This window comes from Rhopalosiphum padi, chromosome 3, assembly GCF_020882245.1.
Source record: "Rhopalosiphum padi isolate XX-2018 chromosome 3, ASM2088224v1, whole genome shotgun sequence".
Taxonomy (NCBI): domain Eukaryota; kingdom Metazoa; phylum Arthropoda; class Insecta; order Hemiptera; family Aphididae; genus Rhopalosiphum; species Rhopalosiphum padi.
Window position 1 is genome coordinate 64,065,478 of NC_083599.1, and position 25,954 is coordinate 64,091,431.

Here is a 25,954-nt window from a genome sequence, read left to right on the forward strand (position 1 = left end):
GCGCAAGTTTCCATTTTATACCTTCCCACACAACGGAAGTGCATTATTGTGCACCGGGCAAAGTGCTACCGAACTATACGTACAGTTTGTTCCGTCTCACTGCTTGAAGGTTATACCTGCAGCGTCATTAATCATTGTTGGTACTTCGACAACCGTATCACGACTGATCGGTAAACACTTGCGGCGATACAGCGCTTATCATCACCACTTAACCATGAATTACTCTATATTGTATCCGTCAAATTATTTAATATTGTATTAATTTGTATTATTGTCATCGCTTTTTGTATAAAATACTTTTGAAAAAGTGTTAAGACATTAATAATAAAAATACTTTTAAAATATTACAAAAAAATGTATTATAAAAACGTGCTTTACAAATATTTATAAAGTATTCGAATACAAATACAAGGATTTTTCTAAATTTTATACTATAACTAAGGAACGAATTTAAATGCAAATTACATTTTTTCTGACATTTTTTGGTTTCCAAGTACAAAGTTCATTTCAGAGTTTCATACATCAAGAAATTAAAAAATGTAACTTTTATTTTGCATTTTTCTACATTTTTAAGACTTTTTTATTTTTAGAGCATCTTTTACATTTTTAGTTAAAATTCAATAAAAATTAAGCAGCATCTGATTACCTAATTATACAGTGCTATTATGAAACACAAGGTAAGAGTGCCCATTCTTTCTAAATTGTATGTATTCATGTTTTGGAAATAATTTTCAGAGTAAAAAAAATATAGGATAACTTTACTGCTAGAAGATGATGTAAATGATATGAATTATTAATACTTAAAAATACAAATTTAAATAATTAGTGACATTTTTTCAATATTGAAAGTAATTTTAAGAGCATTTTTAAAAAAAATTCTGTTATGAGTGCATTCAATTGTATTTTTTAATGAATTTTTCTTGTTTTTTTAGAGCATTTAAATCCGTTCCCTAAGTCTATACCTATTATAGTACTTACCAATTACCACAGATCGTAACAATTTTACAAATACAAAATATCTGACCATTTAGAGGTATACACGTCATGTTCACATATATTTAAACCAATATTCATAAAATTATTAGATTTTCATTTTTCTTAAAAAAAAATCCAATACAGAACCCTTGTAAAATAGGATGTAACAATTTTTAATTTTAACAATTTTTGTCAAATTTTTGTAAAACATCATTCATAAAACAGACTTCATGGTATTTAAATTTTGTTAAGAATACTTAAAAATTGTATTTCGAATACCATAAAAATACTTCAAAAAGTATTTAAATACAATTATTCAAATATACTTGTGTTCGGATACTTTACAAGGCTGATTGTCATATGTATACGGCTGTTGGTGATTTTTATATATATATAAAAAAAAATAGTAATAATACGTCATGTTTCTCGATGTACTATATCAACAATGCCATTTTAATTAATTTCGCGAACCGCTCGCTCGTCGTAGGTACGACGCCGCGGGCGTCCGGCTGCTTCCGTCACTCATCGTTTTCTGCGCCCGCTCGTAAAATCGCAACGTCACCCCGTCGACACGTTCCGACCGTTCCGACACGACCCCGAAACGCCCCCACGAGTTACCTCCGTGGTAGATAATCATATAATAACTTACCGCAGTTACCTCCATATATATCGAATAACGCGGTATTCGCGTTCGCTCTTTTAACTGTTTGTGGTTTACGAATCAATTCATATAATATGAGTAATATGACTCGTCTCTTATTAGACGCACACACGTCGTCGGTCGTCGACGAGACCGTTCTTCTCTTCACTTGCTAAGACTTCGTGTCCGGATGTCCTCACACTCGGTACGTGCACATCGGTTATTCATTCTTTTCGCTGAGGACGTAGTAGAAATCGGTCACATTACCAACGCCACACGAACTATAATCGGCCAAACATCGTTCTGTCATCAATTGTATATTCGTCGTCCGTCGATAATATTATTATTATATTATTTGAGTGTCACCTAACTAGTTATGATGACGTTTTTTTCGAGTTATAATTTTTTAATCGAAATGAAATCTGTGTGAGAAGAGAATTTTACGATGATTGAGCGACGCACGATATTATTGTATACCGACCTGCTGTTGTGACAACCAAATGAGTGATGGCAATTGTTTTTGAAAACTAAAATACCGATAGATGCCGCCGTCGGATTGTTGTACAAAAATATTTAGAATTTAAGTACAATGTACATTGATTAAATATTATAATGTACTGTATATTATTTGTTTTTATCGATAGTATTTAGTTGTAATTTCGAGGTTATGCGATACGGTTATGACGGTTATTTGAAAATTCGTACTTGCTATACTACTGTTGTACAAAAGCGGAAATATTTTATTTTTAGTGTACTTGTATACGAGAAAAATATCTCGTCTTTTCTATTCATCCGTTTATCAGTGATGGCAGACAGTGGCGTACTTAGACCTGATTTTTTTTTTGAGGAGGGGAAGGGGGTTTAGGGGTTACGGGTACTAGAAATTTTAGTTTTCTCATAATAAATTAAAATCCAAAAATTTCGTGGGAGGGTTATCCCCAACTCCCCCCCCCCGTTAGTACGCCACTGATGGCAGATGACACTATTGAGCTGTCCCGTTTGTTTCATCGGATTTTCGACAATTAAATTATCTATTTGTGCACTTAAGTACGATTATCGATTACAATGTAGCAAAACAAATTATTGATTTGTGTGGCTATTTTTCAAAATCTGAGTTTTCAAAAATCGATATCTTCTTCTTACCGAATGCACAAAAATGTAAAGCTACAATCCGTTTAGAAGGTTTAGATACGCATTAACCGTTAAAATACCTCAATATTTTTCTAATATCCAGGCGTTCGTTCTAATACGAAATGAAATCGTTGTTTATAATACACTATACCTTAGTGAAGATTTTGGGGCTTGCTTCTGCTCCACCCAGTATAGCACCATCGCCGGAACGGCACACATTATAAACTTATTAATCTAACAACTATTTTAATGTAATTTTATATAAAATTAAACTAAGTCTTCATAGTATGAAATTTAAAAATCAATGCTTTGTAAATAAAAATGCTTTTCAAGAGTTTTTAGTGTATAATGTTTGGAAAAAAAATACTCTACGAAATTAAAATATGATTATGTTATATTTATAATATTTCAAATTTCATGTTTCCTATACCAACTCACGTCGATAGAGACATTAGATACGTAATCATATCATATCATTTATTATTGTATTGCTGTGATATTTTATATTATCTATATGAATTAAAAATTATCATTATCATGTATTATTATATTATGATCAGGGAATAATTATTATTATATTATCAAATGTATTATTTATTAATTTGTGTAGACATTTTTTTTATTTACACATTCATACAAACGTTTGATAAACAAATCAAGCATTAAACTTTTAACTAAGGTCATGAGTAAGTGCATAGAATTCAAAACTAAATTATATATTTATCATAATTTATAAAGTGAAAACGAAAAAAATATATTTTATCTATTTATCATTATAATTTAAACGAGAGCATCAGTTTTAATAAAATATTATTACTTGATGCATATGTAAAATTATTATTATTATCTTTTTACGTACATAGGTATGTAGTTACTTTTTTGTATTTAAGTTATTTTTTTCGTTTTTTTTTTTTTTTTATGTGAAACATCTAATGGCGTGGTACGGTAGTGAGACCGACTGTGGCGTGGCGACGCCCCACTCGTGGCTCGTCGGCTCTATTCGCCGAATTCGGCAAAAAATTAATAATAATAATTTTAAACATTATTACAAAAAGATAATTGTTGATGTTTCACATCTACCAGGCGTCCCGCGACGGCTCAGTTTTGATTTTTTTTTATAGTTTTTTGAGAGTAGTCAATGACTTTGTACTATACTTTCTATTTTAACCAAATTTAATGATCAATTTTGATGACATTTTGGGCACCATGCTAAGGAAAACTTAAATAACAACGATGTATATAAGCTTTTAAAACCATTTACAATTTTACAATATCACCTTTGATATATTTTACACTATATAAATAAATGCAATGAATTCAAGGTGTTTTGTTTTTTACTATAATAATATATCGCGTTTGGCAAATGACGATCAATAATCACTATTATAATTTATAGTATGCATTCAGGAGTGTAATATACTATTATACGATTTATTATCTGTTATCATAGAAGATAGAATATTACCTATTATTATAATTATTTGATATAAAATTAGTTTACATAATAAAGAATTCAGTGTTAACAAAATACATAATAAATGTACCTATGTTATTATTATTTATTATTTATAAAACAATAAGTAGGTTAACTATATTTTATAAAAGACAATTAAGACAATAATTAGCAAAATCTATAGATAGCCCCGTTTGTACTTTAATATTACTTGACTGAAAATCAGCAACCTTACCTAACTTATTAGCTTCTTTTAATTATTAAGATTTTTTTTTTTTTTACTAATATTTATTTTAGAAATTACTTTTCAGTTGGAAATTGTATTGGTAGAATCTATTTACGAAATACATTTCAATGTAATTAATTTTTATAATATAGGTAACGCACTGCTGATCAATTGAAAAAAAAATGTAAGAATATGCTATACTGTCAAGGAAAAAAGAAATGGCAGAAGAAAAACAGATGTTACAGATGTAAGAGAGTGACAGTAGTGACAGAATAGTTAATTAATTAACAGTGGATATTAAAATTGTATTTGTTGTAGATGGTGATAATTTTAGCATAGTTTACAAGCACTACTCATTAAACTGTGACACCTATATTATTACAATTAATTTAAGTCACTTGACAACTCAACTTCTAAATTAAACACTTTTATTTGTTTTATACACGATTTCTTCTACAATCAAAGTACCTACATAATTTTATCTATAGCTTTCAACTGAGCGAATTAAACAAAATCATACTCTGTCTCTATTATGATAAGTAAATTAATTATAAATAATTTATATCAAAAAGTAAATATTCATTGTTATTATTAGGACCGAGATTTTTATGTACCTAAATGAATATTTTTCTACACTTCAATTTGAAATAATTCTGATTTAATATGTCGATATTTCGTCATACCTAAATTCTGTATAGGTAATTATTATTTTCAAACACATCGTTTATATCGATAGTAAACGAATACTAAATAGCGGTATCAAAATTTGAAATACCGTTAGCTCTAAAATAAGTAGCAGTATAGTAATAACCAGGGATTTTATAGTATTTGCTACTTATTATTTTATATAGATAAAAATAACAGAGTTGGCTATAGATTTGTTTTATGAACCAGGGACTCTAAATAAAAAAAAATTTTATTTTGCTTTTTTTGCATATTCGAAGTATTTTAGATTTTTAGTGTTATTTTTTGTTAATATACATAATTTAATGCTTTATTTTGTATTTTTCATAAATCTCGTTTATATTGAATGAAAAATAGTATTTATTTATGTGAATCCATTAGAAAAATGCCAACATTTTCGTTTCATATTAATAATTTATAAAATATTATATAATATTTGACATGTTATAATCTTTTAAATTTTAAATAGTTGTACACAAACGATGTCATCATTCAAGGTATAAAATAGGTATATCAGTAAATATAAGATTTTAAAATCGTAACAGAAGATAGTCTTAGTTTTTTTATAAATAAATTCAATAAATATAACAAAATGTTGATTTAAATTTTTTGCTATTTTTAATGTTTTTAGGGCATATTTATAGAGGATATTTTAAGAGTTTTTTGGTAATTTTATAGCGCATATTTTAGAAGGCACGCATACTAAAAAAAATTGAGGGGGGGGTACAAAATATAGCAATACAAATTGTGCTGCCGCAACATAATAAAATAATTTTTTTCCTTGTTACTCGAAATTATTTCAATGGGTGGGGGGGGGGGAGGATTGAACCTCTAACCTTCCCCCCTGTATACGTGCCTGTATTTTAGTATTTTTGGTGCTATAAAATCCGAACCCTCGTAATAACTAATAGACAACTAAAGTTAATATATTTTGATACAAAATAATTCTGTCCTTTAACGTCATGCTCGTCGAACACAACATTTTTATAAATAAGATATTATATTAGTTAGGTATTTTAGTATTAGTAAGTATCTATTTGTATTGAATATTACTTGGACTTAATGTGACAAACGATGCAATTGGGGTTTTATAATAAAATTTAAATATATCACTTTAATTTATGAATTATCAATATATCACCACCTATATACAATGGTGTACAATTTACACGTTAAATATTAAAAAAATATTTGTGGAGAGCCACCTTTTATACCTAGGGGCTAGGGGTTATGAAAAATAGTTTACATCACTCTCTTAGACCTACTAAATAATAAATAAATAATAAATATACACACGAAATTTCATGAAAATCGATCAAGCCATTTCGGAGGAGTTTGGCGACATACATTTTCCATTGTGACACGAGATTTTTATATACGTATATTATTATTAATCTAATAATATTAGATATAGTTATCATTGCTGGCCAAAGTTGTAAAGAAAAAACAATACAAAAAATTAATTGAATGTATCATATTTTTGTGTTACATGAAAAATATATCACTGATAAGCATCGTACGCAATCGTATTATTCTTCTTGTTTTATTATGTTTAATAGTGCGCTATCTCTTGGCAAGTCGTTTAAAAGTATATGTAAGTAGACACGCAAAGAGTGTGTAATACTTCACGTTTTACAAGTAATTTTTAATAATAATAGTATGTAAAATACTAGTAAAATACATTAAATAATGTTATACTAGTTTATTATTAATATTAAAGTAATATAAAATTCTTATTTTCCCGGTAACCATAATAACAATGGATATTATTATACAATATGTATGATTCGTAATATTATGTAAATTTAAAATTATAGATACATTCAATCAATTTCATATTTTCATATCATTATTGTTATTATTATTATACAAGGTAAGTATTGCCGGTAATATGAGTAATGTTATGATTAATGTATTTATTTTGAATTTAAAATTTCAGTTGTATAAAGTATTTTCATAGAATCTATGAATTTATTATATGTATGAACTATATTCTTTGATACCTACGTCATGAATCAATACGTGTTAGGGAATAAAAATATACTGCCCATATGCACTTTTGTTATACCTAGTTAGGAAGTATGCAATTGTAGAAATAAAAAAAAAAAATTGGATCAGTAAGTTAATTCAGCGTTAAAAACGTTAAGCTATAAGTTAATAGATAACAAACAAAAAACTTTTTTTTTTTTTAAATTGAAAGTTCATATTACGGAGAAAAGTATTAACTTGGTTCGGTTAAATAGAGTTAATCAATATTTTTAATTACCAGCTTGGGAAATATATTGACGTATTGATAGAGAAATTATCAATTTTTTCAAAATAATTACTAAATATTTTGTTCAAAGTACATCTTATAGGTACCTACTATTTCTGTACGGTTGAGGCAATTACGGTTTGTTGAGTAAATTATTAATCAAAGAAATATATAATATATAATATATTTTTTGTTTATGTTTATTTAAAATCATTGTATATCGTGTAGAATGATAAAACTAAATAATAACTGATCAATAGGTTTTAATTACAGTTGTGGATATGCATAAATATGATTTTATTTTAACACATTATTTTTTAAATTAACTAGAAAAAACCAAGTTGTAACACAAAAATGGATAAGTTAAAAATTAAAATTTTTTTTTAACACTGATAGGTTTCATTTATTAAATTGTTAATTTCACCTTTTATATTTTAGTCAAGTATGTAAAAACGTATTTACAGACATTTACTCAGATCGTATGTTGTATCATATAGGTATATTTTATATGTGATATGATTACGATTTATGAACTATAATTTATATATATAAATGTTTTATAGTTAAAACATACCGATGGTTACTTATGAACAACAATGGACATACGTGGTTATTATTTTTTATTAACTGTTAGTGAATTCTGTCTAAAGGTAATATAATCAATTTCGGAATCAAGGGGTGGTACTGGAAGCACATCCCCGCCCTTCCCTTTGGAAAACATTGTTCAATAATGCACCTTCAGTGGTATATCCAAAATTCATTTTTATTTTCACAGAAGTTTTTATGTGTTATAATTTATTATTACTTATTATTACAATAATAAAAGCATTAAATATATTTAATGGGTTTTGTTTTATAAAACTTCAAATTTCAATTTGGTATGACAGACGTCCGTCGTATTACCAGCATTAAACCAGAATTCCCCGATTTCAACTAATTGTCTCGTTAGTCGTTGTCCCGGTAACTTTCGTCGGTATACCGAACTTCTGAGCCAAGAATCCGATTTTCAATCTCACCATGTTTGCATTTTGCGTTTAATATCACGTTTATTTCTTTCATTTTGCAATCATTTATTATACGGTGTAACAACATCCCGGCTGCAGATCTCAATTCATAACCATTTGTTTACGAGCTACCGTTAGCGAGTGCGTATTTTATAATTTTGGTGAAAGACGGTTCACCGAGAATGATCACTTCCATTTTATTCTTTAAAATGCAAATTCTGAATTTTGACATTTTAATTTATTTAAACTTAATAGCCATATTTTTAAATAATTTGATTTTACCGTTTAAGGTCTTGTGTTGAAACAAATTTTTTTTTAAATAGAAACTATCTTTTTTTTTTATTGTAAATTGTTGAGTGGATAATTTTTAGACATTTAAACGAGTAATTCTTCAATAATTAAACTTTAAGCGCCTAGGTACTATACTAAAAATTGTAATAATTTACCAACATTTTATAATTTGTAAAAAATGTCAAAGTATAATATCTAAATGCTACTTTAAATAATAATATTATATGTCTATTTTGTATTTTATGCAAAACTACCTTAAAACATTATAATAAAAGAGTATTATTTTTATAGTACAAGACGTGTACATAAAAATGAATAACTCAGACACTACTACTGTTCCAACTTCCATTTAGATTTTAGATGCATCAACGTTTTCCAAAAAAATCATCTACTAAATAATTTGCAGTATAAAATTAGTGGTTATTTTTCGGAAAAGAAGTTTATAATACCTATTAAGTGTCAGAACACTCTACAAAAATACTACAAAATCAAAGTATCTTCATAATATGATCTTTAAATCTTTTTCAAATATCAATATTTAATATTAAAACAAAAATACATTACTTGAGGATAAATTAGACTGATAATGAATGGTGAAACACCCTGTATAGAAGTCCTGGCGTGAAGCTATGCAGTGTCGAAATGAGTTTTGATAAACGGAATCTCCGGACCAATGATGACGCATATATATTGCCACCCATTTTCCGAAGATTACGCTCCGGGCGAGTAAGTTGTCAAGGTAGGATGCACAAAAACAAGACGAACCCGACAAAATCACCTGTATTATTCACAGATTCTTTGTAGGAATATACAGTTTCATTTGCCTTTTACGACCATTATTTAAAAACGAGAATTTATTGTTTTTATATACATTATAATAATAATAATAATTTATAGGTATTAAAAATTCGTATAAAACATTGTTGAAATAATTGCGTTATAAAACGACCAGACATCTACAATATAAAATACAAAACAATACTTTTTTCACTTTAAATTAAATAACTTTTATTTATTATTCTTATTAAACGTTCAAAAACTAATTTAAAACGTATTTGTTTTAAAAAAAAAAATATCACGCTTATATTACTGTATTTTCTAGTGCATATAATTACGATTTTTAGGCATATTTTAACGTTTTAATTATAACAGTTTTCATCTCTGCTTAATAAATATTAATAATCAAATATTCCATTGTTTAGATTTATTCAAAGGATATTAAAACTATAAAATAGGGTAAATGTCGCGTTCACTTAGTAAAATCGTTTTTTTTTCGCGAAGTGGACGGATATATAGTATAATTATTAAGAAAATGCATCAAAATCACGAAAATTTGTAAAATGTGTAATTTCTATAATGAAGACTTGAAAATTTAATATCACTTTAATAGTTACTTATAACTTATAAGTATATGTGTATAGTTCATACTGAAACCAACAATTCTAAGAAATTTATATGCATAATTTTTTTTTTATAGACATTTTCGTCATGTTGACGAAATTGTATATTTAAACAATGAATAATCAGTGTTATCAGTATATTTTACGTCAAACACATAAATAATGGAGACGTTATAACTTTTATGCATATTATTATATTTTATTCACACAATGACATTTTATAATTAAATGTTTTTGACGAAAATGATTTCAACCTACTACAGTATAAGGTGCTAATAATAAAATAAATTACTTTATCTAACAGCAATATCAAAAAACATAATATGAAATATACTTAGTAATATATAGTCTGATAGGTTGTCTCCGCTCAGAATCGGTTTTCGTATACAATATGATATATCATTAAACTCAAATTTAGCACATCAATTATTATTATAGTAATTCACTCGACACATAATATATTGTACTGCAGGTACCTACGACCCACTTGATTACCTTTTTTCAATTGTTATTATGAGGGGTGGAAATCAAAAACGTACTATTGCTAAAAATGACAAAAACGAGTTAGATATCGATTCTTATAAAAAAAAAACGTCGACAAATCGATTGGTATTGACAGAATAGACCAAAACGTACTATTTCCCGGTCAAATCAGCTGTTAAAAATAACTGCCTTATCCAAAACGAACCTTTTCCATGCATAAAAATTATATTTAGATAATCAAAACGTACTATTGTCCATCATGTTAAGAGAATAGGCACCAATCATTAATTATACCAAAACGAACTATTTCCATAAATTATTCCAAAACGTACTTTTTTATGTTATGTCGATATGTACTATTGGCCATGTTGTAGGTATAGGGAAATAAAATAGTTAATCCAAAACGTACTAAAATATAATTTCAAATTTATAATATTAAGTTATTATCATAATCATTAAGTTTGAAATTAAATTAAAAATATAATACTAGATTATTAAACACATTTGAGTCGTTTTTAATAGAAATAATAAATTATCAAATAACTTAAAACAACTTCCTTGTTTTCAAAATGACTTGTCTATTTTATGAAGGTGAAGTAACTAGAATTGGTGTCATAAAAAGTTTTAAAAATCTTCAGAACATCGGTCAAGTCGATATCCTGCCAAAACAAAACCATGTTAAGTTAGCAAAAAAGAAGATGTATTCAAATTAAGTATATTTTGTAAAATACCAGTTGATGCTGAGGAATTTTATAATGATATCTATCATAATGTAAATAATAATAATATTGAAAATGAAGAAGACCATTAATAAATAAGAATTTTTATTATTGTTATTGTATTTATTATTTAAGAATTAATAATAAATTAAATTAGCTGAATCACAATATGATTAACTGTATTTTATATACTTTTCAGGAGATGCAAAAAAGTAAAAACCATTTAAATATGTATACCAAAACTATAGTCATTGATTTAAATATCTACTTATTATTCAGAAACTTAAGATCAATATTATTTAATTATAATTTAATATCATATGAGTTATTGACTACCAAAGTTAGAGATATGACATTGGAATTAAGTATTTACTTGTCATATACGTATTAAGCATATTATTTTAGAACGATCATAAAAAACGTTAAAATGTAAAAAAAATAAAATAATTAATAATATTTTTATTTTAGAAAATACACATTTTGGAGTACATTTTAATAGGTTTTCCAAAACTAACTGTTTTCATTGAATCTTCCAAAACGTACTATTTCCATTAAATTAATGAAAAAGGTACATTTTGGATTATTGTACATTTTTATATGACAAAAAATAGGGTTTATACTTAAAAAATGAATTTTTTTTTTAAAAAAATCACTTTAACTCATTATACTTAAAATGTATAGTGCTTCAGTTAATTGACATTGGTTATAGAAAAGGAGATACAGAAAATCGCTTCTCCTTAAAATCAGTATTTTGGCAATAGTACGTTTTGGATTTCCACCCCTCGTTTAGTAGTGCGTTATGGTATGTTCATAACATACATTATTTAATACGGAGAAAATATTATATTATGAAGAGCTAGAAAAATATTATACCGCAGCCCTCTTAAAATGAATCATAGGTACGCTGTTGAAAAGAAATCAATTATTCGGAAAGTTGAAGCTACTAAAATTAAAATTTAAGTAGACATCTGTCTAATAAAAAAAAAATTTAAAAAGAATTCGCAATACATTAATTTTTTTAATTTGTTGTCAATGTCATGCGCGCAATTGGCATCCCGAATTTGTCCAATCGGTTTCAAATTGGTGTAATTTTTCTTGTTGCATTATCTTCACTTGTGCTATTTGCTATTTTGTTTACGTAATTGTTCGAAAACATGTAGTTAATAATATTTAGTTAACGCCTAGATGTAGAATTTTTTAATTTATGAAACAAAAGTATTTAATCACGCAAATCATAAAAAAAGATGAAAATATACGGTATTAGAAAAATGTTTAATGTACTTAAAGCTTAAAAATATAATAAAGTTTAACAACATTTTCTAATGGAAACTGTAGAAGAGAAAAAAGCAACAATAATAATATGTAAACTATGTAAATCAAAAGAACAAATAGAAATTTAACACAAAAAAGGATGTTTTTAAAAAGAGGAAAAGTGATAAAGGTAAATTTTTAATTTAACATAATATATTAATATGAAACATAAGCAAATTAATTATAAATAATATTTTTTTTGCGGTTCGTTAGGCAAGTCGTACAAACGTATCTGCAGAATTTGATGTCAATAGTTATGTTGCTATGACTGTACTTTAAGTCTACAGCGGATCAGTTGATTCACCAAATATTATATGCGTAATATTACCTATTTTTTTTATATATATTATATAAAATGGTTTGTATAAATTAGTGAAAAAACATGGAATGATCAAAGGATTTAATATGGAGATGATTGCTTGAAAAAATGAGAAGTGTTCTTAAAAGTAAATATAGTTGATTTGTTGGATAAAGTGTCGACTATTCGTGAAACTGTAACAGCTACATTAGGCGGGCAAAGCTTTTCTTTTTGTTTATGTAATTCAAAAATATCGTGTCAAACATCAAGATGCGCTTGTTTAAAAAAAAATAAATGGTGTGCAATTCCCGTTTCGCCATAATTCTTCGACCATGACGTGCAAACAAATAACAAAACAAGGTGAGTTACGCTGGCATCCGCAGGTTGGAATAAATACTCAAAACCGGTACAAAAATTTGTAATATAATTTGTACGAATTTTTAATCGTATTTTGGAAATTTGTACACCCCCCCAAATGGGGGAAAAACACTTTTTCATCTCGGATGCCAGCGTAACGTTACTCCAGCATCCGCATTCATGATTTTTATCTTAGACACTCAAAACCGGTACAAAAATTTGTAATATAATTTGTACGAATTTGTAATCGTATTTTGGAAATTTGTATTCCATTCTAACCTATAGATCTAGACAAAAACTGATTGTAATAATACGTTACCTATTTAAAAAATAGTAGAGGTACACCTTCCTAACATGTGCAAAATCAACATTTAACGTCGGGCGCCAGCGTGACGTTATTTCATCAACCGTAGAGCTGTAGTATATAATCATGATTTATTTCCAAATAATTTTAAATTATACAACAAATGTATTTGTATTTTTACATATTATTACGTACAATATTCCTTATTGATATACTTAGAGATAATTTAAGCAAATAAGCAATGCTGGTAGAGTTTCTTCATTTTTTAAGCTTGTTTAATTTTAATTAGTTTCTAAAGTAGTAACTCAGTTATATCATATTAATATAATTGTATTCTTTGTAATATTTTTATGTATAATTGTTAATCATAATATACTATTTTATTTTGTTTATTTAAAAAAATATAAATATGATAAATATCGTGCAGTTTTTATTTTAACTGTATGGTAATAGTTAAGTTTATGTTGTGGTTATTCACGTGCGACGTGCAGCAGATATTTTGTTGGTTTTTCCTAATTTTGACGGGCGTCATCGTAGCGACCATCTCTATTATTTATTGTTATATATATATAATATATAATATATATATATATATATAGACCATCCTCTATTGTTATAAATAGCTATTTTGGTCTATATAATATAAATTAAAAATAATTTTGTAATAATATGATTTCTGATGATTACCGATTAGTATTTTATACGATCATTTGTCGTTTGGATTTCTCCGTGATCAGATTTCCTGATTTCCGAGTTTTTATTTTGCTTAATTCAATTATTTATAATAATATTCAATTTCACCGTCGTTATAATGGTAAGTACCTATTATTAATCATCATAATATAATGTTATAATATATTATAATTACCTTGGGTGAAACTACGGGTAAATACTAGTAATACTGACTAACAATTTTTACATTTTATATATTTTAATAATTATTTAGGCATTATAAATAATATATTTAAATTTACATGTAAACGTATACCTACATCTGTACATTTTATATAATATAATATCAATATTATCATATAGTATATACTATATTTATATAGGTACAAATGAGGATTATAATATAATTATAATATTATAATATTATAATAAAAATATTAAAAAATAAAAAAATATAAATAAAAAATAAAAAATAAAAATATTATTATTTATTTTTTTTTTATTTTTATTAAAATATTATTATAATAATATTATTATATTATAATATTATTATATATACTAATATTTTATTATTATATAACGTACCTAATAAAATGATTTTTTTTTTTAAATAACTAATAGCATACCTATTTATTTAAAATGAATAACTTTATTTTTCGCATATAAAATTTGTGAAATTTTTCGTTTAAATGTTTCTTACCTACTACACGATTATTATACCGCTCGTACCTATTAGAAGTGTAAGAATATGTGGAATTTAAATAATTTCTTAAATTTAAAAATTGTACATACTACACAATATGAACATAATAATTAATAATAACATTGATCTATGCCTAGACTATCTTCTATTTCATATTTTAAAATATGTCGTTAGTGATATTAAATTAATAAATGTTTTATATGTGTAGGCAGGTAGAAAACCAAAAGTCGATCCATCTGTTGTTGATAAAGAAGTTTTAAAAAATAAAAATGAAATTTTCGATGGTAAAAGTAAGTAAAACAATTATTACCTATACTGTTAACAAATATTATTATAATGAAATCAACACAATAGAATTCCTAAAAGCAACTAAATTAATGAATTTACTTTAAGATAAAATATCAATATTGTAAATTATATATATATATGTATTATTTTTTATGTAACGCTAATGGCCTCAGCTGTCGAAGCGGAAATTAAAAAATTTCAAGATCAATAACAAAAAAAAAATATATATTATTATTTCTAACAAATATCTTGTAGAGTAAATACAATTTTTTCGAAGTAAAATACTTTGTATTTTTACGTTTCAATAAAATTGTGTATTATAAAAAGAATTACCAATCTTTTTGTTTTTTTTGAGTAAGGTAGTTATAATTAGGGTCAGATTTAGGGATTACTATATTAGGTAACTATATTTTTCTTACAATTTTAGTGATTAAAGTCTGTCAATTTTGATTTTGTGGGTATATATGGTTCTCTTAAGAAAAGTGTAAAATGTTCATAGGTAGTATATTTCAAACTAAATCTGACACCTTTGCCTAAATCAGACGAGTTTAAGATGGTTTTCTTTAAACGCTTTGTTAATAAATTAAACGTTTACGCCATCATTTGAAATTGGAATTATTTGAAACAAATCAAATATTTACTTGAACATATTGATGAACATTGTCGGTGCCTATTTGTTGTCAGTAAAATTATGTTTTAATCTAGATATTGCTGGTGTTAACGCAGAAGTGTGGCGAAGAATAGCGTCCAGTGTAAGTGAAGGGATTCAAGATGTTGTTACACCAGGATCAATACGTATTCGTGTTACTCGTAATGGTGGAAATATACTAAATATTCTTGGTATTTTACCTGCTAATAAAACAGATGTAAACTCCCCCCACACAGTAAAAAGTAAGTACATATATACATTTTATATACCTAGTTTACATAATAATTCGATTTAGCTTAGAATCATTATAAACTTTATTCTAATTATAATTTTTAGAACATTATGGTATTAACTCTACAACATATTATGATACATCTTCTTCTGATGAAAATAATTTAAATTCTAATAACTATGAAAAATGTATTTTTGATATAACATTTTCTGTCGATGAATGGAAATTAATTCAACCTCGTCAAACAGTGCATTGCGAAAAGAGAGGTTATAGAACTTATAATATACTTACTCCGTATGAATGGAGCAATGTGATCCAACAACACTTTTTTTTACATACAAGATTACCTTGTTGTCTTAAATTTCAAAAAAGGCCGGTGGTCAGCTTTTCTGGTATCGTTTTTCTTACCATACAAGGACAATGTTCAGAATGTAATTCATCATTTAACGGAAGGATAGATTCAGTACCAGCAGCAGATACTCGGTTAGTATAAACCTATTTCATATACTTGTCTTAATATAATATAAGTTATTATTTCATATTATATTTTACAACTATTATTAATAATTTAGAGTAGTTATGAAATGCGTATACAGTGGAAATTTTAATGGAGATCATTTTAAAAAACGGAGACTTATGGGTGCGGAAAAAGAACGTGCTTTAAACGCATTGCTGAGTCAGCGAATGGATCCGTCGATTTATACTCGAAATCAAGCAAATGTTTTAATGAAAGAAGGTAATTATGATATTATATAATATATTATTATAGTACCTACTATTGATATTTTTGGGCAGCATTTATTTAAATAAACATTATACTGTAGATTCTAAAAAATGTGTATAACGTGTACAATTCTTAACCTTATACCTTTGTAAATAAACTAATCCAATTTTAACAAAATTATTTTATTTTATTTTTCAATTTTAAAGGTGACAGTATCCCTGCTCAAATACCTAATGTCAATGCTTTAAGAGCTCTTAAGCACAGAGCAGCATCAGCAACTAGATTTCACAGTGATCCATTTAAAGCATTAGAATTAATGAAAGACAATAGTACATTTTCAACATCCATTCATGGTATTGGTCTAGATAAATTTTTTATTCATTTTTGGAGCCCGTTACAATTACAAATATATAAACAGTATTATAACCAAAATAGTACACCTACAATTTCATTTGATGCTACAGGTGGATGTTGCCGAAAAATTAAAAGAAATAAAACTGGTCCTATATTTTTGTATGAAGGTGTTATAAATTTAAATAATAAAAATTTTACTGCCTTTTCGATGCTATCAGAAGAACATGACAATTTGGCAATATTTATGTGGCTTAAAAGATGGTTAAAATGTAATGTCAAACCTCCAAAAGTAGTAATCAGTGACCAATCTTTAGCACTGATGTCTGGTCTAGTACAAGCATTTACTCAATACTCATCTCTTGACAGATATCTGAATGCATGTTTCTCTCTGGTGGTTAAAAACGAAGACATAGAAATACCTTTATGCTATATAAGAAACGATATAAATCATTTTATACATCTTGTGACTCAATGGGGCCCAATAAAAAATTCTATTTATCCTAGCACAAAACAAATTATTACTCGAACTATGGGACTACTCGTTCTCTGTACATCAATTAAAGATGCCGAAAAGATTTTAGAAGCATTATTCGATGTCATTTTAAGTAAATTTGATGGAAATATAGAGGGGATGAATACGTGGACACCTTGTTATAAAGCCAAGCGTTATTTACAATCATTAGTAACAACCAGTGTTATAGATTTAGTAGAATCTGATGAGTGTAATGAACCAGATCCAAACAATACAACTAGCAGCATTGATGAATATAATACTGATGATGAAAATACATCTAACACCAATACGACTTTCAAAGATTGGGCACAAAGTATTGCTGATAAATCTAGATCAAAAGTTAAAGATGTAAAGGGAATTTCCGATAATGCACAATATCTACTTGCACTCGAACCTATCCTTATAAGAACATTTAAATTATTTCCTTGTTGGTCCGATAAAATGAGACAACATTTTGGATTTGGAGAAGAAACTGCGTCTAGTAGCAGGATTGAGAGTAATTTTAATCATATAAAAAATCGTGTGTTCAAAAATAGTCATTTGCCCCTGAGAGTAGATTCATTTGTAGAAGAACTGATTTTATATTATAGAGGCGATCATCTTTTATTACAAGGAGAAAACGATAATAAAACGATAAAGTCACTCGATCAACGCTCACGTAGTAATAATGATAATAACACATATTATGATAATCAAAATAATGTAAGCTTATCCCATTCAATTAATAATGATGACTTAATGGCTTATGAAGATGATTTCTTGATAATAAGCGATACTAATTTTATGAATCAAAATGATATCAGCTTATCTCACAGCCATACTGATAATGACTTGAACACATACTCGAATGACAATGAGCTCTACGATAATTTTAAGTCTAACGAGCATAGTGATGCTACTGCCAATTCTACTGATGATTCATCATTATCTTCATGTATTTCTATTGACGTAAACGAGCACCAAACAAATAATAAAAGTTCAATTTTTGATACTGATTTAAAAAATATTCAATGCCAACTTTGCAGAAATGGAGATATCCCAACAGGTCTTTACAAGTGTATACAGTGTAAAAAAGCTGTTCATTTATTTGGTTGCTCCATTAGAATTCCTAACACGGATGAAGGTTATGGAGAACCAAGAATTTGTCTCGATTGTGATAAAAAAAATTCAACTATAGCTGAAAATAAAGCAACAGAAAGTTGGAATAGAAAAAGAAAACTACAAAATTCACGATCTTCGCGTTCCTATCTTGTTCGACAACCAGGATTTGAATTATTAGACCTCAATAAAAAGGGAAATATAACTTCAATTATACTTTTGAAAAATGGGAATTCTCTACTTAGCAAACCAATTATGGTACCCGATCATGGAAAGTTAATTATAAGCAATACTTGTTCGGTTGATTCGATATTGTCACTCTTAGCAACATCAGCTGCAGACAGTGGGGTTTATCGAAAATATTTAAGCGACTTAAGTTCATCAAATTTGACTTCAAATATAGCATTGCAAATGATTACTGAAAAAAAAGTTAAACAAATTTATTATAATCGAGCATTACTTTTGCTACAATTTTTCGCAAATAAAGTTGAAACTTTAGTAGGTGGTCTTAAATCGATTGATACAACTGATACTGCTGCATCCATGGCAAATAAAATGATGAGTGAAATGCCTTCATTTATAAAAACTAGTAAATGTAACCACAATTTTTGTTCTGTACCTGTGTTAAAAGTCACATCTACACAGCTTTCATTAAATGTGTACGATGGTCGAATAAATATAGCAAATGATCTGCAAGAATATATAAAGGACTCTGAAGAAAATTGCTCTTTCTGTGGAAATAAAAGAAGTATAACAGTGGAATCTACAACACATATAATTATCGAATTGAACTCGATTCCTTCAGGTAAATATTATTAGCTTGAACCAAAAAAAATTTATAAATATTTTATGTAATAAAATGCTTTTATTTAGATCTAGAAGCATCAACTAGCACGGGAAATATTGAGAGTGTTCCACTTCATTTAATAAAACAAAACTACGCACGTCCAATTACATCTAAATTAGATGATTTGGAAAAATTTGTAAAAGTTGGAGATAAAATATTCAAATTAAGAGGAGTAGTAAGTTTTTATGGTGGAGACAGGAGAGGATTGCGAAATGCCATGGGACACTATACAGCATCTGCTTTCAGAGAAAACTGTAAATGGGAAACATATGATGACACAAAAATCAAAGTCCAAAACACACGCTTATCGAGTGAAAATGATGTAGAATTATTGTTTTTTACGGTTTAATTATCATTACTTTTACAGTTGTATTTAATTTACAGATTGGTTTTTTTTTGATTTATTAGTTTATTTAAAAGGTTTTTAAAAGCAGAGAAGCATATGTAAAATTTAATTCAAGTTTATAATTTTCAGTTCATTTAAAAGATTTTATAACCAAATAATCTAATACTATTTATTATTATCTTTTTTTTTATTATGAAAATGTTTACTGTTAATTTTAAGATTGATCTCTACTATTTTTTAAATAGGTAACGTATTATTACAATCAGTTTTTGTCTAGATCTATAGGTTAGAATGGAATACAAATTTCCAAAATACGATTACAAATTCGTACAAATTATATTACAAATTTTTGTACCGGTTTTGAGTGTCTAAGATAAAAATCATGAATGCGGATGCTGGAGTAACGTTACGCTGGCATCCGAGATGAAAAAGTGTTTTTCCCCCATTTGGGGGGGTGTACAAATTTCCAAAATACGATTACAAATTCGTACAAATTATATTACAAATTTTTGTACCGGTTTTGAGTGTCTAAGATAAAAATCATGAATGCGGATGCTGGAGTAACGTTACGCTGGCATCCGAGATGAAAAAGTGTTTTTCCCCCATTTGGGGGGGTGTACAAATTTCCAAAATACGATTACAAATTCGTACAAATTATATTACAAATTTTGGAACCGGTTTTGAGTATTTATTCCAACCTGCGGATGCCAGCGTAACTAACCTAACAAAACATACAGAAATAGTGATATTATGTAAAATAAAATAATTATTATTTTTGTATTTTACTATACCGGCATTCAATATTTTTACAATTATTTGTATTTCATACTCATTTATATAAGGCTATTATATCAGGGCTAACAGTTATAATTAAACGAAACAATAAACAGAATAATATCTATATTATGTATTTGCGTACCTAACCTAACCTATTATATGTATATCGCGTGAAAGTAATTGTAAAATATTCTAATTCAAAAATATAAATTAATTTATTAGTAATAAACAATGTGCATAAAATTAGTTTTGTCTATTTCACTAAAAGTTAAAAACTACCAATATTGCGTTTTCGTTTAGTAAAACATCGTCTTTACGAAATGGACACATAACGATTTTACAAAGTGGATGCGACGTACTTATATTATATTATATCACAATATTGGATATAATGTGCTTTATCTTATTTAAAGTTGTAGAATCTTAATGTTTGACAGTAAGGTGTAATACAATTTTGTTTTAGAACTTTCAAAAGTGATGACTGGTGACCTATATTTTATTTTATACTATCGGACTTAATAATAAACTTAATTGTAAATATAAAATGAAAAATAAAAGGAATACGACAGTTTTTAAATCGCAATTGTTTTTATCACATATATTATTATATAATATCTTATGATTTGTTTTAGAAAAAGGCAAAGCCATCGTCAGTATTTTTTTTTTTTTGTATCAAATAAAATAGTTATCAATAATATTATTAAATATAAGATATAGATTAGTTTATTACTTTACTTACACTTTGATTGCTTTACATTTTGTATATCTGATTATATTTTACATTGTGCTCTATTCTAGATTCTGATATGAACTCAAACTGCTTTTATTGGTTTTACAGAAACGTCTTCTCTCTCTCTCTCTTTCAAAAAAAACATACGTTCTATACGAATATTGTGAGCAATGTAGTCTGCGGATAGATAGAATAAACGCTCCAAGAGTATCAAGTAGGATATGATTTCAATTGGAAATTGAATTCACTTATACATAGATTACTGTTCTCTTCGGGGCTCGGGCGCGATATATTTTCATAACTAAAGCTTAAATGATCTTCTTTGTTTTACAAAATAAAAATATGTTTCGCTCTGAATCGTCGCAAAATATTATGGTGATAACATTACGCACCTACTGATGTCAAAGGATGTCATCTAAAAGCCGCTACGAACACAAACGATTTTTATCACAACCACGCATACGTCCGATAAAAAATAGGTATAACAACTTGCGTCCATCGTTTTTCGATTTATGAAATGTATAAAAGTTTTTCATTTTCAAACAAGTTCACGGTTGGAGCATATTTTTCGCACTGAAAATTATTATTCAACGGAAATGTATAAAGTTTCAAGTTTTAATCTCGTAAGTAATTTTTAGAAACAAAAAATTCTCCAATGTAAACTTGAATATGGATTTAAATTTCGAAAATATTCTTATTTTTAAAATCTAACTAGGCACTGAGAGTAGTCAATTTTTTCTTAGGCTATGCGTTCGTAAATCAGGTGATTTTTATTGCATAGATATACTACTGAAAAAAATGTACTACATATTGTATATTCTGTTATCTGTATATTACATACCCTAATAATCTTTTTTCAATCCCACAATTACAATTAAGTATGCATTTGCAATTACATACACACAGACTCCAAAAATGACAGGTTTTTTTATATTTATAATTTATAACAGAGGACATAATAAGCTACGGTGACCGTCCTGTTTTATACCGGTTCGTCCTTTATTTAAGCTTCATGATTTTCCCAATGAAAGGAATTTCTTCACAGGATTTTTCTCCTGGTTTTCCTTTTAATTCCAATATTATTCCAAATTATTAACGGGTACAATATTATATAATATAATATACAATATACATATAAACTAAATATTAAATGCGAATTTATTTTTGAGTAAACTAAATCACCGATGGAAATTATAATATTATTGAATGTGATAAACGACAGCGATCGACGATTGTCTATTAATACTTATAACAACCGCGATAAACGATGTCATAGACACTCCTGCTCGTCGACCGTTTTTTACTCAGAAATCGTAGCAATAACAACAACACTGGGGAAGCCAACCTTTATCTATAAGGATATTTTATAATTTATTTGTATTAGTACAATTGTTTTATATATTATGTGAGCATATTTTTTATAAGTACAATGATTACAGTATGTCGAACAACTTTTTGCCAAAAACATCGTATAGTATTTAATATATAATATTAGATTATCATCAATAATAACTTAATGTGTATACGTAATCGACATATTATAATGTATTATATACCTACATATAAATATATATATATATATATATATATATTATATCAATATATTTATTTGTGTTTAAAAAGATTAGGCGGCAGGTACACGAAGTATGACACATAAATGTATATTATTACTATATTTGTGTTGTAACTTGTATGGTTGTTTGGATATTGAATTACAAACGGGTGAGTGAGGAAATATTATATTTTATTTTGTATTTCGTATAACTGCACTGCAACGACAGTAATTACCTACCCGAGGGCGTATAATATTATAATAGGGCACCGATATAATAGGTATAACAGTAATAATATTCATATTAAAAGTGCTTCACCACCGTGTTGTCACATTATATCGGCATTATTATTATTATTATTATTAAATAATACATTGATATTAAAAAAAAAAAACGACTGTCGGTACGTAACACATAATATAATAATGTTTGATATCGGTAACGCTCATAATAATATACACTGACGGGGTTTTAAATTATATTTACAAGAAGCGCCGTGTACGACATACAATATCATAATGTCTTATACGCTTATGATAATTTTTATTGCGTTACAGTTTAGTAAGTTTGGTTCTACACACACACGCGCGTCGCTATTACATTATTATGCCGCTGTGGGTATGGTAATAAAATTATTTTGAAAATGTGTAGGTATACAACTTGTTCACTCATCGCATACCTTACGTACATTAAATCACATAAGCTCCCATATAGTGTATATATATATAAATATATATATGTTTATATGTGTAATATATTTAAATATTTTACAACATTCCGTTACGAAAAAAAAATATTACATGGCGTATATATTACGTTTTTAGTTTGTTATATTATTATTATTATTTTTTTATCTCCAAAAATCCATAAAGGTACGTCACATGCACATTTTATACATTATGTATAGTGCAGGTGAACAATATACAAAATATAACAAAAATATTTGTGTTGTATGTGCATTTTAATAATATTATAATATAGTATGTCGCGTGGAGTTCATAAAAACAGAGGGTGTACTATACATGTATGCGCGTTTATATGCACCTTAAATGTGTTCCAAATTTATAAAAGTATCAAAATATCAAAGCGAGTAAAAATAACTCGTAATTATTAATTAGTACTTAAATACCGGCTATTTTTTAAACTTACCAAAAACATATTTATAGTTTACACGCGCGTTAAACAGTCTCCTAATTCCGTGCCGTCGATAGTGTTCGGATTAAAGTCTACAGTGAGACTTTTATACAATGTATTTCATTTTTAAAAAAAATGTTCTGTTTAAGGCAATGTTTTTGAGAACCATAACCGTATCAACACCAATAAATACATGCAACTAATTCTAGTTTTTATTTTTTTATTGAATTTCTCCATATAGTAAGAATTTGCAGTTGTATCGCCCGCAAGACTTCGCGATGATAAGGAAATTTCACTGTGCAGTGTTTGTGAATATTATATAATATATGTTTTATTAAGTTTCTTTTATGATTTAAGATTGTATTTGTTAAAAACTGATAGCGGTTTGTGTGATATTATCAAGTTTTTTTTTCGTCGATTCTTAAAAAGTGTATTAAATAGTTCAGTAGTTGTATAAGTTGTTCAGATTTTTTTTGAATACCATACGCCCACACAATTATTATGTGATCGTGCGATAAACTAATTTCATCAAAACCTTCAGATATTTTAATATAATTTGAACGGGGCTTTTCATCCATAATTGCTTTATTAATATTTCAGTTTGATTATACTATAAATTATGTATCATATAAATTAAATCTATGGTTAATACAAACATAACTGTGACCTATATGGTAGTAAAATATTATTATTTATTTAATTTATTATGTGATGATAAATTAATTAAAATTATTGAAATTATATATTAAATTCACCGCGTGCAGATGTATGTGTTGGAATCATTGCGAAAAATCGCTATAAAATTTAACATTCGTAGGTATTTACATTGACATATTCCGATATTCGCATAAAAGTATAAAACCCGAGTAATTTATTCAAATTTTATAGAAATATATATTTACTCTATTGTAAATAAATGAAAATGTGGATAATAAATAGCGAAATACAATATATTATGCAGATATTTATAACGAAATATGTGATAGCAAACGCTTTAGAATATTTTGAAACGTATATACCTAACACTTGCCAGAGTTAATAAAATGTACTAATTACAAAATATATACTTAGTTTTTATGTATAAATTTAAGCACTTGGAATGAAAATGTAATTTATAAATATTATAATACTTACAGTTTATACATAATACTATAGTAAAAAAAATAATAATAATAATAATAACCGGTAGGTCTATAATTTCTTGTTTCCTTACTATGATTGCAGATGAGGTTATTTTTCCATTTTTGAATCAATACAGCACGAACCTTATATTTTTGTCACATCACGAAACTAAATAACTTGACATATTTATATGAGTTACAATTTAAAACTGATTATCAATAGTTTTTTTATGTTACGTGCATTATAGATGAACACGATCAAGCTGAAATCCAAATTTATTGATGAGTATTGCGCAGAGTACAAGATGATTTTGCAAAGTAGGAATTTCGGTCCAACGAATAGAATATGATGTTTAATAAATTGTTTGCTATAGTAAAACAAACGTAAATAGAATATTGGGAAAAATAAATATTATCAGAACTCTGGGGTAATACGAGTTGGGACTTGTTGAGTTAGGTTGACCACTTTAATAAGATATTTTTTTGACTAAACCGATAGGTCTCGACGGGATTGTGTACCAGCCATTTAACGCAAACAATTGGGTTAGGTTGGCAGGGTTAAAATAATACTAGATGGGAGAACAAAATATAACTTAGGGTCTTATGTAAAAAAATGTTCAGAAATTATTATTCTTCAATGGGTCTAATTTATTTATATAGTGACTATCGTCATATTTCATAA

The 25,954-nt window shown here is 27.0% G+C and overlaps 1 protein-coding gene across 1 annotated transcript; it reads left to right on the top strand.

Moving 5' to 3' along the window:
- Positions 1-19,322: 19,322 nt before the first annotated feature.
- LOC132926928 (uncharacterized) lies at positions 19,323-20,079 on the top strand. Its single transcript, XM_060991352.1, has 2 exons — positions 19,323-19,569; positions 19,638-20,079. Exons 1-2 carry the CDS (start codon positions 19,323-19,325, stop codon positions 19,958-19,960), a joined length of 570 nt encoding a protein of 189 aa, XP_060847335.1. The 3' UTR covers positions 19,961-20,079.
- Positions 20,080-25,954: the final 5,875 nt, after the last annotated feature.